We start from the raw sequence: 17,969 nt of genomic DNA on the forward strand, positions 1-17,969 counted from the left end.
AATTGATTATAATTATATCTTAAAATTTTGACCTTCTCTCAATTTGACCCTTTCGTTATTTTTTATTACCGAAAAGTTCACTTGACAATTTAATTGACACCTAGTACGGTAACGATTAGATGATGCGACCAAATTTTTCGTGACATCAAATTAACCCCTCACAATTTGAACATAAAATTTAGTAGTTTCAATTCCTTCAAATCATAGTAGTTTCTTTAAGAGTTGGGAAGAATGTTGGGGAGCAACAACCAAGACTCCAGTAGTTTTAGTAGAGCTCGTTCGCATGGTGGTTGAGTGAAGAATGCACACCATGAAAGAGGTGGGAAGGTTTCACATTCGTGCGGTTGTGGGTTGCGACCTGTTCTTCGATGGTCTGTGATGGATTCCGATCCATAGAGATCATTTTATGGATACCCTAAATATAATGTAAGTTGGTTGAATTGTTGTAAATTGATTCTGTGTCTTATTTCTAAAATTCTTCTTGGTTTTGTAGTTGTTCTTCCTCCCAATTTTTTCTTGGTTTTTGGTGTTGTAGACTGTCAGTAAGAGATGGTGCGACTTTTTTAAATGGGTAAATATTGAAGAAGAAGAAGCCATAGTTAGGAGAAATGAAACTCCAGTTAGTGAAAATCATTGAAAAATATCTGTAGGATGAAAAATTAGTGTAGTTGAAACTGAAATTAGAATATCATGTTGTCTGTGTTTGTCATTATTTTGTGATTGTAGCTTATAGATTAGGTGGGATGAAATATATGTAAATGCGATATCAATTGTGTGAATGAAATATTATTATGTATTTGATTTTTTTTTCATAGAGCTAAAAGTTGATAACAAAATAGAAATAAAATTTTATGTTCTTTTGGATAATGATATATTCTGTGAAAGTTGTTTAAAACTGAGATTATATAAAAGAGGTATAAAATTTTACAAAATAAGTTATAAAAAAACAAAAGATAACCATTCATTTAGTAATTTATAGTGATTAATCATTGTCATCAGTGATAAACAACATTAGCAATAGCAGTATATGTAACATCCACAATATTCCATATAACACAGTTTCAAAATATCCTAGCTAAAACAGAATATTCTACAATAACAAAGTCTCAAAATATCAAAAAAGTATAATTTGAAAAGACTCTCTACAAAATATGTCCTACACAACTTCTTCCAGTCAACATTGCAAATCATATTTTATTTTATTGTTGGTGGTGTGAAGTTTGCGGTGAGAACGAATTTTATAAACTCTGCCAAGCGTGCAGCCAGAACTTGTTCTTTGCATTGGGTCCATCTTAAAAGTTGTTTTTCTCTTAGATTGTAGCTTCTCAGTGTCACTTATTGTGGAGGTGGAGGTGGGTCTGATGGAGAGACTTAGTAAAATTTTTATAAAAACCAATACAAACCAATAAAAACTAATCAATATATAATCAAATAGTATCAATCAATTGGATCCAACCAATTGGGTGTGGGCTTTGATGTATTAGTGTGTGTTTGGATTACAGTTTGCAAACTGTAGTTTGTATAAACTTGATTTTACAAACTTGATTTTGATGAAAAGTAAGTTTGTGTTAACGTGATTTATGTTTGACAATCTTTATATCAAAATGGATTATAGTAAAATAAATGTTGTTTGGATTATACTACTCAAAATCACTTTTAGATGAAAAATTATTAAAAGAGATATCAATTTAAATAATTTTTTATATTATTCTATTATTTTATTTTAGATGTTTGAATAGATCTTATTAAGAAACATGATAAAACACTAATAAAATACATAAAAAATAATAAGAAATATCATAAAAAAATTCATATGAACTAGAAAATAATAAAAAATAATAATATACATAAAAAAGCAGAACACTAAAAAAATAATATAAAAATATTTATTATATAAATAAAATAAATACAATAAAAAATAAAAATATAAAAGATAGTATTATACATTTTATAATGTCAAAGAAAAAGAAAATGTTCTATAATATTTTTAGTACCGTTAGTACTCTTTAATTTAGTATCATTTTGGACTATAAATTTTTATTATTTTATGACTCTTTTGTTACTTATAATTAGTATATAATAAAGACGAAAATAAAGTACAATCAGAAATACAATAAAAACGAAAAAAAAAAATCATGGAAACATAGTATATAATAATTACGATCAACAACATATATTATATAAAAAAAATTACAATAAGAAGTAAATAAAATTCATATGAATAAAACTAAATAAAAAAATAAAAAATTTATGCACAACATAAATATAGTACAATAAAAAATAAAAAAAATTTATATAAACAAAAAATAATAAATTTTTTACCTGGGCCATGATTGAAATAAATTTGTATGAAAAAAATTGGAACGAAAAACATATACAAATAACTATTGTAAAAGTTATATGGTTACTTGCATCTTTTTTATAGAAGAAAATGAAAGGTAAGGTTGGTAGAAAAGGAAAAAAATTCTCATCTAATTTCTCAATGGTAACCAAACTTCCCAATGTGAACTTCAGGTAAACGTACGTTTAGAGGTGTAAGCATTTCTGGGTTGAGAGTTTCAAAAGGTTGCCAAACATAAAAATAGAACGTTCAAGACGCTCAAACGGGCTTCTCTCTTCCCTAACGTGAACCCTAAACACACCCTTAGATGTAGACTTGGACTTAGGTTCTGGTTTGGATGTGGACTTGTGTTTAGGTGCTGTTTTGGGTGTGGGCTTAGGTGTCTCCTTAGGCGCTGGTTTGGACTTAGGTGTGGGTTTAGGTGCTGGTTTTGGTTGGGCTATCTCCTTCAATGGGGGTTGAAAACAGATTGAGGTGGGGAATTGGATGCTGCATTAGAAATGCCTTTAGTTGTGGAGTTGACGGGGATTTCCCTGGCTAGGATGCTAAAGATTGGATGCTTCCTCTTTTAAGGAAGGTGCCTAGCCTCGCTAAAGGACATGCTACCACCCCCTTCTCTTCACCCGCCCCTGATTGGCGAGTTCTAAATAGATCGATCTGGTTTAGCCAGTGAATGTTGTCGACGCTAAAAAAAACACGTTCAGCTACCTTGGGGATTGGGGGATTAGGGCTCTCCTTTATCTCCTCCACCCATCCCCTTCTTCTATGTGGGGGGGCTTACTTAGTGCTTGTGCTAAGGCGCGGGTTGATCTCTCGGCCCTTCCCTCGCTTCTTGACTGGCTTGAAGAACTTGGACCCTTGATTCATTCAAGCCTTCAATCTCAAGCAAGCTTTGTTGAATCCCGGTCTCCGCCTGTTGAATCCTTCTCTCAACTTCTGATAGCTCATACGTGATTTGCTATGAGTTGTAGTAAATTCAGGTGGTTTAAGGTTGGTTTCTTTAGAAGGAATAGTTGGTGTATCATTTTTTGGGCTAGATATGGTCTCTTTGACATTTCTGTCTACACTAGTGGCATTGGGTGTTAACTCTATCAATTCAGGTGCTTCATCTATCATGGATTGAAAAACTACATACTCATGGTATATGTGTACTATTTTCTCATTATTCTTTGCATAGAAGCACATCTCTAGCAACTCCTTGTTATGACTTAGTGCTCGGAGTCCACTCTTTATAGGTCTACCAGGAACAAGCCACCAACACTCAACCATGTTATCATAACCTAAGACTTTGTAATAATAATTTCTCGGTGAAAATACATCTAATAAATCCTCATCCAGTCCAGTCAACTCATCAGTGTGATCATTTTCATAAACCAAACTAAATGTGACAAAACTACCTCCATGATGATACACAATCATTATACCATCATCCATCTATAAATAAAATTAAAAAAGACACGATGATTAAAAATAATACTAAGTTCAATATATTAAAAACACAATTCAATTGGGGTCTAGTTCTAATATATTGAATAAGTTAATCAATCAAAAGTGTTTTGACAAATATTAAAAAAAAAAGGTGTTAAAATTTGAATTTTAGAGTAGAGTATTTTATTAAAGGTGTCTAGTTTAAATCCAATGTCTCTCATACAATCCTTTCTCATTCTAATACAAATTAATTTTACCAAGACCAAGTTTCTACAATATTAAGAACTCTCACTACTGATTTCACCAAATTTTTGTGATGTACAGTAATTATAATCCTTCTACATTGCTCTAATAATTTAAAATGATAAACTTATACGAGAATCATAGTTGCTACAGTAATATAATTGTCTAAATATATGTAATTGTATTCTTTTTGTGATGTACAGTAATTGTATTAGAGAACCATGAAAGAATAAAATTGTCATTTTAAATTGATCAAGGAGTAATACAATTGCTCTAACAATGGTTGCACTAGTAATCAATATATATAATTTGAACCGAAAAATAATGGACAAAGAATTAAAATGGGATATGAAAGAATAAGATTGTCATTTTAAAATGGAATATGAGGGATCAATGACTATTCAAACGGACAAAGAATTAAAAAATTCAGTTGATCACAGCCACATACATAAAAAAAAAAAAACTAAATTCTAGCATACAAGAATCCTACCATCACCAACAACCATAATCAACCAAAGTCTCCCAAAGATTTACTGATGAAGTAGAGCGAAAAAAACGAAAAACAAACCTCAACCAACATTTTGCAAAAAACAAAGCATTGTATATTGAGAGCAACGATTTTGTTACTAACCTTTTTTTGAAGAAATGGCTATGAAGGGGCGAAACAAATGAGAAAAGTTTTAAACTTCAGTTACAGCGACAACAATGATTCTTCATTGATTGGACCTATACAAGAGGAGGAAGAGGAAGAAGAAGAAGAATGGTCATTGGAGTTTCACTTTTAAAGTGGTTAACGTTTGGGTTTTTGTTTAACCCCCTTCTCATGTCACACGACGTTGTTTCTCAATATTTTCGGCGCCAAGAGTTAAACAACGTCGTTTAAACAGTGACAAAAAACGATGGAAGGGTCAAATTGAGGAACAGGTCAAAATTTCAAACTACAATGAGAGTCAATTGAAAATTTAAGGGCTAAATTGAGTCGGGATCATTTTGAAACTCCCATATATCAAATCATTGAATTTGTATGCACCAGGATATGTAAGCATCTAGTTCAATAGACTCTTTTGTTAAATATCTAAGACAACTTAGATAATGATGAAATTTTATGATCAAAATAAAGTTGTTTTAGACATCTTCTTAAGATGCTTCAAATTATAAAGTAGTTTTTTAAAGCCTTTGAAAAACTTGAAGATATATAATGAGCATAAAATTTAAAAAGTCGAGAGATCAAAATACATTGATATATACTGACTTGACTAAAATGCTTGCATTTAATTTTAAATATAAAAAAATTATTATTAGAATAAATGTACAAAAAATATTATTTGTATTTATCTTTTTTAGAATATAATTTTGACTCAAACTAAATAACACAATTTAAAGACTTTAGATATTATTTTTTCAAGCATTTTTTAGATTACGAAATGACACTTGAATGCAAAGGCTTCCGGCTAATTTTTTTTATATTGATTAAATATACGTATAATATATTGTTATTGGAAGATTTGGTATTTTTTTTTATATGGTATTTTATTCAAATCGGACGGTCCGATTTGTTCGAAGAAAAAAATAAACTACAAATCAGAGGGTCCGATTTATATTTTTTATTTTTTTTTATTTTTTAAAATAAAAATCGGACGGTTCGATTTCAACATTAAATTTTTTTATTTTCGAAATCACAAATCAGACCGCCCGATTTGTGATTGTTGGTTTAAAAAATAAAACAAATCGGAGGCACCGAGTTGTTTAAGCCATACGAGCGTAAAACTATCTCTTCTCACATCATTGTGAGATACACTCCTCTCTCTCTCACATGAAAAAGAAAAAGCGTCCAAATGTTGCATTTGCTGTAATATGCTGCATGAATTTCCTGAACATAGGTACAATTTTGTTTTTTATCAGTTGATGGTGTCATAAATGACTTTTATGTGCACAAGTAACCTCTTTAGCTGCGTCTTTGCTAGCAAGTATCATAATGCGTAGAGAAATGCTAGTATGCGTTTAGAGCACATTTGATGCATGTTGTAAAAGTAACTCTAACCCATTCAATCTTAATTTTTTTAATAACTCTTAATTATTATTGTTGGTTGCTTTTAGAGCACTCTAGGATCATGCGAGAATTTCTCTAATTCATAACTTTCTTTTAGCTGATATAAGAAATGTTGTAAATTACTTGTTAGCAAAGTTGTGAGTGTTGTAATCAAGTTAGATTGGTTTAATAGTTAATTCACTAGTCCACTTAAGTAAGTGTCGAGAATTTGAATTTTGCTTTATACATATATGATCATGTACCTGTGTGACAAACTTAACAATAGTATTTGAAACCCTCCATTACTAAAGTTATATTGGACATTTTTGGCTTTGATTGCTTCAACTCTATGCTAGTGGTGCAGCAACCGGACACTTTCCCATCATTGGACATAAAGTCAACGGTCCAACTGTATTTCATAAGCTCCATACTTGCTATTTTTTAGTTTGTGTCTCAAAACAAGGGGTTACAACATGGTCATCAATGATCGCTTGATTGTCAAATTAACATATGATTCTTTGGTTAGGCATATTGCTACATTAGTTTGTTTGGTTCAACTAAGAATGTGTTCTTTATGTATGGAGTTATGCACGTACATATTGATATTGTTGAGTTAGAATTGATTTTGTTAAGTTAATGTAATGATAAACGTTTATTATTGGATTAAAAGTCTAAAATATGGTTCATGTGGGTATTAGTGTTACAAGTCCAATATATTCATCTCAACCCAGCTTATCTTGATTCAGCTAAATTAAGACATCAGCCCATTACATTTGAAGAACAAGCTTTAGTCCACATGTAATGGTGAGCAACAAATACGAAGGATTACCATGTGTTCATAACACGCAGCGGAAGTGATAAAGTAATCCTAAAGATCTATTTTGTGCTTAAACTTTATTCCAATAATAAATAATATATATATATAGATCATATCTAAATACCTTTAAACATTTTAGTAAAAACTTTATTCTTTGATTGTACGAAGACTCTATACGTATCCACACCGAGACCAACCTTTGCTGTCAACTCCTTGACCAATGGACATCTGATCTAAATTGATAAACCTCTTGCAACTCTTTGCACGCCATAAAATTCTTCTCCAAAAATCAGGCTCACATACGTTTATGTGTGTAGAGGTAAAGGAATAAAACTCTTATGTTTTATTCTCACTTCATTCTCATTTTTCCTTTACTCTTGGCATACATATATATAGTATGAGATTTGTTACTGCTTTTAAATTTGATTCTCAATTCAAATTTAAATCATATCTTGTTATTTTAAATTTGAATCTTTCAAATTTATGAATCATATCATAACTCAATTTGAAATAAGATCAGTTAGGATCTCATCCAAATTTAGAATTCAAGTTTAGAAATAGAATAACTAATTATTCTCAAATCTCATATAATATTCTCAATTATCATACTATTATTATATTCTTGGTGCTAACAAAGAATATAATAATATTCTATTTGAATTAATATAATTATTTATTTGATCAAATCAAAATAATAATTAAATAATTCTACAGTAAAGATTAGAACACTCGTTAGTGTGTGACCCCATAGGTTCAATACTAAGCGGGTAGTAAATTAGTCATACTAAATTTACTAATCAAGGTTGGCGTCTAGCAACACTCCTCAACGACCCGATAGTATGAAGTAATATATTTTTACTAAGAACCTTAGAAGAACAAAATATAATTCCTTCCATCTTTCCAACTCTTGGTTAACCCTTAGAGTATGGTTTAATTGTCAAACTCTAACTTGTTATCATTATTATAATGAACTGTGAATGACCTAAGAAACTCATTTCTTCGTTCATTCAATCCCTTTGCCAAGGTTTTATTCATCTTAGTCATTATAATCATAGAGCTCAAACTCTTTACCGAGAGTTAACAGATTTCTTATTGACTAATCATTAATTCTACAAGTATTTAAATCATATCCAATATCCATTCAACTAGCACCCTAAAGTATTAGGTGTCCGGAATCAAAGTATAATAAATACATTGTTAATTACTATGACAGTCGCAGGTCAAAGGAAACTCTATTACTATGTTCATCTTGAGAATATCCTATTGACAAATATACGGTAATTATAACCATTAGGAATTCTCAAAGTGAGTCAGTTCAATGGTCATATCTCTATATGCACCATCTATATATATAATTTAATAAATGAGATCTATTAATCTTCATCCAATGAAGACCGTTATATATATATTGATCTTTCCAGATTATTAATGTCCTTTTTAATAATCCTATGACCAAGAACAATTTAGATTAAAATATAAAAGATTTATCTCTCAATATTATGATCACTATCACAATGATAAATCTCTAAATTTAATCAAGGACCTTATTATATTAACATTTTAATATAATAACAATAACAAATTATTTGTCACATGATTGATTGGATTGTGGTCATACTACTTATTCCCAACAATCTCCCACTTGCACGAGAGCCAATCATGATAGATTGGATCTTGGGCATACTATTATCACAATAATCTCCCACTTGCACTAGAGCCAATCAATCATGTGTATAATTTTTCATTGGACATTTGTATTTATCAAAACTCTTTGACCTTAAACACCTTTGCTCTTGAGCATGTTTGCTTGACCTTTTGTAAAATACACTTAGTGCATAATAAATATCACGTTTTCTCAAAACATGAAATCTCCTACTACAATAGTGCATAATTTTATTTTAAGAACAATCTTTATTGAACATGATTATAAAAAATCTAAGTAACAATTAGATCTATCTTTATAGAATTGTATCATTATACAAATAGGTTACTTTTTCGAAAAGTTAGTTTGACGATCAAACTTTTTATACTTTCAGGAAAAAGTATATCCTCTATTGAGTGGTATATAATTCTAATAAAAGTAATTGTACTCCCACTCTTTCTTTAAGATGGAATCCCTTTTTCTAAAAAAGAGTTTAATCTCTTATTACAAACACTTTGTCATAAGAAGAGTAATAAAAATAATCTCATTATTTCTTTAGGGTAACCAATAAATCTCATTTATTGGACCTAATATCAATTCTATTGTTGTGCAATTTTTTAACACATATAAGACATCTCTAAACTCTAATGTTCTTGAGTTTCAGCTTATGCCTTTTTCATATCTCATATGGATAAAAAAATTGATTTAGTGGGAAATTTGTTAATTTAGTCACATTTCTAAAATGTAATCTAAATATTTAACAAATAGTGATCCTCAACTAAATTCCTTGTTTCTTAAACATGATGAAGTACATAGAGAATTAGTATTTGTGCATTGAAAGAATCTCATTCTCTATTCAATAGAATATCAATTAATATCAATTAGAGAATCTCATTCTCTATTCAAAATATATTACCCAATACTCCCACTAGTTTAAATAAAATTTTTGATAGTCATACTATCTTACTTTGGGCACCATACATCTTCTCAAGATGTTCAGTAATAAATAGTGGGTATATGCTTTTGAAATTAGAACTCATGGTTGTCAAAACAACCCATATTGTAGTAAAATAATATTACAAATACTTCAAAAGTTCTTACCATTCCAAAACTAATTTTATTAGACAATATTATTTCAATAGGATTATTATGTCCATGATAACCCTTTTATACAAAAGAACAATTCTCAATGTATAGCCAATTTATTACTTTCAAGTATGCCATACGAAAGATGGACATATTTAAAAATTTAAAATATGAAAGTAAATCAAAAAATCTATATTTCTGACAAAATTATTTAGAATCGTGAATGAGTACCTTGGTTGTCAAGTTATTACTCATACCTATTCTAAATAAACATGATTAAGTTATATCCCATATAATTATAATCTCAAAGAATTATTTGGTTGTCAGACAATTATTTAACTGAATTATATTTTATACCCTTAGGTTGTCTAGGTTCAAGTATAAAATTAGTTCTCCTTATACATCATCATATGCATAAATAAATTCCATCTTTGAGTACAAGTCTCCTGGTTGTTAGGTTGTTCCTTGTAAACAAGAGATAAATTTATTTTTTTGACAATCTCCTAACTTTTAGGATTTATCTCTATTGTTAGAAAATTTTTACCAGTATTCATGGATTAAATTTTATACTCCTAGGTTGTCTAGGTAAAAATATAAAATTAAATCCTTAATACATCAAATATATATACTGATTATTATCTTGAAAATAAAACTCCTGGTTGTCAGACCGCTCTTTATAATCAAGAACATTAGAAAAACTAATTTCTAAAATTATAGTGTTCAAAACACATTAATCAAATCAAAATTTGATTTTTCATGTACTAACGTTTAGCCTTAAAAATTATTAAATCAAATTTGACCTTTATATATACACTTATATATATAAAAAACAAACAAAAGATATTTTACATCTTATTCTTTTTATTGTGATCAAAATCACAATAAAATTTAATAAATAAAAAAAATCAAACAAAATATTTGATTATAAATATAACTTTTATATTAAAAGAATGATAATTTAATCATAATTAAATAATTAAAATAAATTAACTATTAATTTATTAGAAAACTATCTCAATGGAAATAAATATATCACATGCTTAAAAACAATTTGAATTAATCCTATTAATTCACAAACTTTTAAGAAAATAGGAATAAAGATTTAAACACAAAAAGCCAAAGCTCTAATACTACTAAAGAATTACCATGTGTTCATAACACGCAGCGAAAGTGATAAAGTAATCCTAAAGATCTATTTTGTGCTTAAACTTTATTCCAATAATATATATATATATCAGATCTAAATACCTTTAAACATTTTAGTAAAAACTTTATTTTTTGATTGTACGAAGACTCTATACATATCCACACCGAGACCAACCTTTGCTGTCAACTCCTTGACCAATGGACATCTGATCTAAATTGATAAACCTCTTGCAACTCTTTGCACGCCATAAAATTCTTCTCCAAAAATCAGGCTCACATACGTTTATGTGTGTAGAGGTAAAGGAATAAAACTCTTCTCACTTCATTCTCATTTTTCCTTTACTCTTGGCATACATATATATAGTATGAGATTTGTTACTGCTTTTAAATTTGATTCTCAATTCAAATTTAAATCATATCTTGTTATTTTAAATTTGAATCTTTTAAATTTATGAATCATATCATAACTCAATTTGAAATAAGATCAGTTAGGATCTCATCCAAATTTAGAATTCAAGTTTAGAAATAGAATAACTAATTATTCTCAAATCTCATATAATATTCTCAATTATCATACTATTATTATATTCTTGGTGCTAGCAAATAATATAATAATATTTCATTTGAATTAATATAATTATTTATTTGATCAAATCAAAATAATAATTAAATAATTCTATAGCAAAGATTAGAACACTCGTTAGTGTGTGACCCCATAGGTTCAATACTAAGCGGGTAGTAAATTAGTCATACTAAATTTACTAATCAAGGTTGGCGTCTAGCAACACTCCTCAACGACCCGATAGTATGAAGTAATATATTTTTACTAAGAACCTTAGAAGAACGAAGTATAATTCCTTCCATCTTTCCAAGTTAACCCTTAGAGTATGGTTTAATTGTCAAACTCTAACTTGTTACCATTATTATAATGAATTGTGAATGACCTAAGAAACTCATTTCTTCATTCATTCAATCCCCTTGACCAAGGTTTTATTCATCTCAGTCATTATAATCATAGAGCTCAAACTCTTTATCGAGAGTTGACGGATTCCTTATTGACTAATCATTAATTCTACAAGTATTTAAATCATACCCAATATCCATTCAACTAGCACCCTAGGGTATTAGGTGTCCAGAATCAAAGTATAATAAATACATTGTTAATTACTATGACAGTCACAAGTCAAAGGAAACTCTATTACTATGTTCATCTTGAGAATATCCTATTGACAAATATACGGTAATTATAACCATTAGAAATTTTCAAAGTGAGTCAGTTCAATGGTCATATCTCTATATGCACCATATATATATATATATATATATATATATATATATTAATAAATAAGATCTATTAATCTTCATCAAATGAAGACCGTTATATATCTTTCCGGATTATTAATGTCCTTTTTAATAATCCTATGACCAAGAACAATTTAGATTAAAATATAAAAGATTTATCTCTCAATATTATGATTACTATCACAATGATAAATCTCTAAATTTAATTAAGGACCTTATTATATTAACATTTTAATATAATAACAATAACAAATTATTTGTCACATGATTGATTGGATTGTGGTCATATTACTTATTCCCAACAACATCAGTTTCATGAAGCTAAAACAAAAGACTCGGCAATTCATAGATGACCAAAAAAAAAGCAAATGGGACAGTTGGCAACATTAGAAAAGAAGTAAGAGATGGCAAAAACACAAAAACATCGTAAGATCAAAATACAGAAGATCACTAGCTGAATTTGGAAGAGCAAAACAAAAACGCAATGCATTGGGCAACAGCTGTATTGACACAAAATGGAAAAAGCTTTACATGTTAAGGAAGACAACAGCTCTAGGAGGATCAAAATTTCAAAGGTTGGTAGGACAAAAACAAAATATTCGGACACCGAGGTAGTGGAGCAAAGTGAAAAAGTATTGCATGCTAAAGAAGACATCTGTAATAGAAAGAAGGTACCAGAAATTGGAAGAGGCAATGAAGCAATTTGAAAGAAGGGACTCACCCTATAAAACTGGCCTCACTTCAACATTTGAAGACAAGAAAAAGAGAATGCTATTAGGTAGCGTTTGTTTTGAGGTACTGAGACAGAGACTGAGACTCAATATCATGTTTGTTGGTTCAGAGACTGGTACTAAAATTTCTGTCTCCGTCCCTAAAATTTCAGTATTTCAGTACCTCCAAAAAGTAGGAACACAGGAGACTAAAATTTGAAAATGGATCCTCTCCATTTTTTTTAACACTTGAGAGAATAAAGTGTGATCTCTCACCTTTAATTTTTTAAGTAGGACCAAAATTAAATAGGAGAGAGAGAATAATGATAGGTGAGATTCTACACTGGATACTATCCATTTTTTTCACTGGAGATGATCCACTTCCCTAAAATTTTTAGAGATGGAGACTAAAACTTTAATAACATTTTATACCTAAAATATCCTCATTTCAATTAATTAATTCCAATTTTACCCTTTGTACAAATTAAATTAGAGTTTCATTCTTGTTTCAATTTCTGTCTCCCACTTTGCACCAAATAGAATGCTGAGATTTATTTCAATATCTGTCTCTTAGTCTCTATCTCTTAGTCTCAGTCTTTCCATCTCTGTCTCTCCACCAAACGCTACCTTAGAGAAGAGGCAAGAGAGATACATGAAAAAACTAATTCAGTTTCTGTGTAATTTGGTTTTGTTGAACTAAGGTTTAGTTTCCCTTGCTAAGTTAGAATAGCACTTGGTGGCCGATTGAATTAGTGGGTTCTCTTTTGCCAAGTTAAGACACTAGATAAATTAGGATTGTAATTCATTAGTATTTCTCCGATTGAATTAGTGGGTTCTCTTTTGCCAAGTTAAGACACTAGATAAATTAGGATTGTAATTCATTAGTATTTCTGTATGTAATCTAGTTGATTATAGTAAAAATTTTACTATATAGTAGAGATTGGATATAAATTTTATAGTACTAAGAAACCGAACCAAGATATACTGGTCTCATTCTCTTCTTTCTTTTTCTGTTTCTATCTGGATTTAGAGACAAATTTTTTTTTTTTTTTTTTTTGAATAATCAGCTTCCGCAAAAAACAGAATAAAAAATACCTCGTTTCTAAATTCAACTTGATTCAGCCTTTCATTCTCAAATTTTAGCAGTTCCATCAGATATATAGAAAAATTCTGTGGTGACCTTTATAAGCATGCTATGTTGTCCAGACGCATCATCATAAGAGCTCGACGCATGGAGGGGGAGGGAACGTGGTTGTTTATGGTCTAATGTCTCCCGTTTTTGTGTCCCATTTTTTTTTTTTTTTTGGTAAATGATTTGGCTAACGAAGTTTCTTAGGTGGGTGGGTCACTGGGCCTTTTTTGCGGTGGGCTTATTGGCTTCTACTTATTTATAAGAAAGGCCGTGAATTGAGGCCCCGGATGGCAGGCAATTATTGGTGCCAAAGTAATTCTTTAAAAGAAAATAGGAGTGGTATGGGTCGCTGTTCTTTTGTGAACAATCACTACCCATAACTTTACTGTTGGACCAAAGGAACCATTTGAGTAGTGATGACCCAACAAAAGAATAAAAAAAGGAAAACAAACCCTCATGGTAAGAGTGCAAGCTTAGGATTCAGGGTTTGAATATATCCAGTTCAGTGCGATGGAAATGAGTTTATATTGCAAATGGAATTTGTCAGTAATTTCTATGTTATGCTAAGGAGGAGTTCGTGGTGTATTTATTGATAGAATTCACTAGGTAGTAAAGCAGTCAGTGAATTGCGACAAGCGTCTCGGCTCCTCTACTGCATATCGCCAGCCATTAGATCTCCCTTTCTGCTCGTCCGGTCGTAGCTTCAACGACAACAGAGGGTTGTTGTATGAATATTAAATCATCCAAAAGAGGAGTGAATATTCTTAATAATATTCAATTCTATTTCTTTAATATTTTTTGGGTCAACCGTTGGGGATTTTTGGTGGCGTTTTTTAATTTTCTTCATTCCCCTTTAATTAAATTGTCGTCCCATCAACTACTACTACCCATGACCAAACCTTCATTAATAGCATATTAGCGATTAATTCTCTACTCTCACAGGAAGGTATAACGGGAATCAACCTCCCCTTCATAAACTCAACGCTAAGCCCTCACACGCGCCGTCTTCTTCCCAGGACACGCATGAACAACACAGCATGTTGACAAAGGGGGTCAGCACCGCAGAACTTCCTGTAATTTTTTGCTTCAAAAGTAACTCCGAGTTACATTTCATAAGATTAATACAATAGAAAGAAAGTATGAACGATTAACTGAATTATTTATCTATATTTATTATTGAATAAGAGGAGAGAGTATTAGAGCAGAAAAGCTAAAGCAGAAAAGAATTTAATTAGGAAACCAACTATTTTTCAACAAATATCAATCATTTTTTTTCTTTATCTCAAACCCTAAATTCTAAACTTTAAATCCTAAACCCTCTAAAAAATGAGAGTTGAAAAAATAATTTCAGAGTATACTCTCAAATGGTTTACTAACAATATATGTATGAAATATACTCACATCCTTGTAGTTTATCAATATTATACTTACATCAGCTTTTAGTTGACAATTACCACTTTTCTTAACGAACTTTTCACAATTTAAAATCATCCTTAACAGAAATCTAACATATAAAACATGGTAAGTGGAAACATGTGAAAAATGCCATAACCAAAACAGCTACCTAATTGGAAATTTGGAACAAGGTATTCAAAGATTATTAAGTCTTCTCTAACACATGCTCCATTGTATCTTTGGGACCAGCTCCAGAACATTGAAATGTAAACAAAGGATAAGAATTCCCCTCTACTATAGCAAAAAATCGACAGCAGCAATAAAAATAGAAGAGATATCAATGAAGAAAAGCTTTTCGATCCGTAAAGATCATGGGCTTTACACCATATTGATGCCAAACATTGAATTGTATCCCATAAAGCTTGCTTGTCCAAAAATTTGTAGTTGAATGTAAGCAGAGTGCCCTCCAACCAAATACTCCACATAGTGGTGTAAACTACACATTGCCACAAAGACTCTGCCTTTTTCCTACTTCCAAAACGAATAAACCTAATCAATAGGAATTGGTCTAAGGTATAAACAGGAATATTATTATTCCCATTGAATTCATATATCCCCTTAAATTTAGCAGAGTTACTGCATTTGAAGCAAGAGGTATAAACAGGAGCATATGCCAACTGCCAAGATACAAATACAAAGACAATGAGACAGCAAAGATAGAGAGATACAGAGGAAACCCGTCCTAGGATGATAAAGGCAATTTGCTTGACTTTGTACCTATATATTCTCCTAACAATTTTGTGTCCCTCAAGGTTTCAGTATTTCTATCCTGGAAGGTCGCTAAATGCAGGTTTAGAACTCCCATCAAGTATCAAGTACCTTGCCTATAACCTAACTTTTAACTGAATGAGTATCACAAAAAACTTGAATTGATCAATCTAAATTACTGGGATAAATGCATTACTCAGTAAATCTTATTTGCAGTTCTTCAACCACTCTGAATACCTTCTAAGTTCTCTTAGGATGTCTATGACTCATTCAATTGTGAATATGCATTTCTCAGTAAATCTTATTTACAACTATTGTTCTTAATAAGATTCACAATGATGATGTGCTAAACCACTGAAGTTTGCAGACCTCCAAAGCACTCTTCGTAGTGCTAAAACCAGTGTTTTCTGAGTCTGAGATTAATAACCACAAATTTATTTAATACCCTGTCAATAGTCTTTTTCATTCTTTTCCTATATAAAACACTAAATATCTTTGTATTATGTTAAGAAGTATTGTATATATTTTCCTCAGCCAAAATCCAGGATCAAACAGCCAACTAAAGGACATGAAATAAAACTGCTACTAAAAAACTCACTATGTTACATCAGTTTCTTTTGAAATACATCATCCCACACCAGCATGGAGCATCCATTAACATCAACAAAGCAATAAAACATCATGTATTCATGGATAATGTTAGTATGTTACTAACCTTGTCTTAATTCAAGCCCTGGAAGTTGTACTACTTGAACCTCCCATTGTACCATTGTTATTATCCATGACAGCATGAACTTCCCTTGCTGCAGCTATGGCAGAATCCGCCCTCTTAACAATTTTCTGAAGCTCCCCAACTTTCTCAGATAACGATGTAACATTTGTGCTGGTTGATTGAACCAAATGATTCGCAGTCTCTAGAGCAGTGCACAGCTAAATAAACCCCACAAAAATTATTAATGAAAAAGAGCAAGATCCATCAATCACACCATAAAAATAATATTACCAACAATATTTAACTTGGTTATTTGAATTCTAGAACTGCAACATAATTTTTTAATTACCATCACAATTTTACATTTTTATATCATTAGGATTTATCTTAAAAATCACCTAGCTAATAAGTGATAACAAATAACCAAATAGATAGATTAGATTCTGACAAGGACACTATTAGTTAGAGTTAATCACTTATCAGAAGTCGGTGACTCTTGTATATACTTTATTGATAGTTTTATTTTAGCTCTACATACCAAAAATCATGCATCTTGTAACACTAAATTCAAATTGTTCAATTTTCTCCAAATCCACTGATTCTCTTGATTCTATGAAGATTTTTTAATGTTCATGTATCTAATTATGTAACGAGATATTAACAAAAATAACCACCTTTTATGTTGACACCTAAATGATAATCTAAAAGAATAGTAAATCAAAATTAAACTCTAATTTCGTAACCTCTAATAACTTTTTTTTTTTTTTTTTATAATATATTGCATCCAAATTACACTTTTTATAATGTATTGAATCAAAATTACACTCTTATACTAACTTATATTATATATATTTCAATTTACTTACCTTTAAGGTTAGAGAAGTCCAAGAATGATCGGTCCCAGCAAGTGCCGAAACCAAGTGATCATAGTTTTCCTGAAAGCGAATGAGAAATTAGAGCAATGGAATAGAGATGGATGGTGAATTAGTGCGAAACGACGAAAAGTGTAAGGTGCTGAACCTGGAAGAGTTTGGTAAGGTCAGGGACATGAGAATCGCCTTCTAGATCTAAACGGCAAGTGGAAGCGGGGGGCTTTTCGTGGCGGCGATATTCTGCCACCGGTGACACCACCACGGCGGCGTCTCCTTCTTCTCCGACGTCGCTGAGGAGATCTCCGATGCATAGGAGGGGCCCACCAATTCCTCTCATTTTTTCTCT

At 30.7% G+C, this 17,969-nt stretch overlaps 1 protein-coding gene across 6 annotated transcripts; it reads right to left on the reverse strand.

Annotated features, from left to right (window-relative positions):
- Positions 1-14,640: 14,640 nt before the first annotated feature.
- LOC107613174 (histone-lysine N-methyltransferase) lies at positions 14,641-17,960 on the reverse strand. 6 transcript variants are annotated; one of them, XM_016315040.3, is made up of 4 exons: positions 17,772-17,960; positions 17,618-17,686; positions 16,755-16,969; positions 14,641-14,947 (listed from the first exon to the last, which is right to left on the reverse strand). In XM_016315040.3, the coding sequence occupies exons 1-3, from the start codon at positions 17,958-17,960 to the stop codon at positions 16,766-16,768; spliced, it is 462 nt and encodes a 153-aa protein (XP_016170526.1). In that variant the 3' UTR covers positions 14,641-14,947; positions 16,755-16,765. The 6 variants fall into 6 exon arrangements, with proteins under 6 accessions (XP_016170526.1, XP_020965596.1, XP_016170523.1 ...); XM_021109937.2 differs by having other exon boundaries at positions 14,641-14,960; XM_016315037.3 differs by lacking the exon at positions 14,641-14,947 and adding an exon at positions 15,222-15,520.
- Positions 17,961-17,969: the final 9 nt, after the last annotated feature.

The sequence above is a fragment of the Arachis ipaensis genome, chromosome B8, assembly GCF_059453495.1.
Source record: "Arachis ipaensis isolate K30076 ecotype BB chromosome B8, ASM5945349v1, whole genome shotgun sequence".
NCBI classification, from domain to species: domain Eukaryota; kingdom Viridiplantae; phylum Streptophyta; class Magnoliopsida; order Fabales; family Fabaceae; genus Arachis; species Arachis ipaensis.

Coding starts and splice junctions, on each gene's coding strand:
- LOC107613174 (XM_016315040.3), bottom strand. CDS start 17,960: ATGAGAGGAATTGGTGGGCCCCTCCTATGCATCGGAGATCTCCTCAGC. Junction 17,687..17,771: donor ACCTTACCAAACTCTTCCAG/GTTCAGCACCTT, acceptor ATTCGCTTTCAG/GAAAACTATGATCACTTGGT. Junction 16,970..17,617: donor GGACTTCTCTAACCTTAAAG/GTAAGTAAATTG, acceptor GGGTTTATTTAG/CTGTGCACTGCTCTAGAGAC.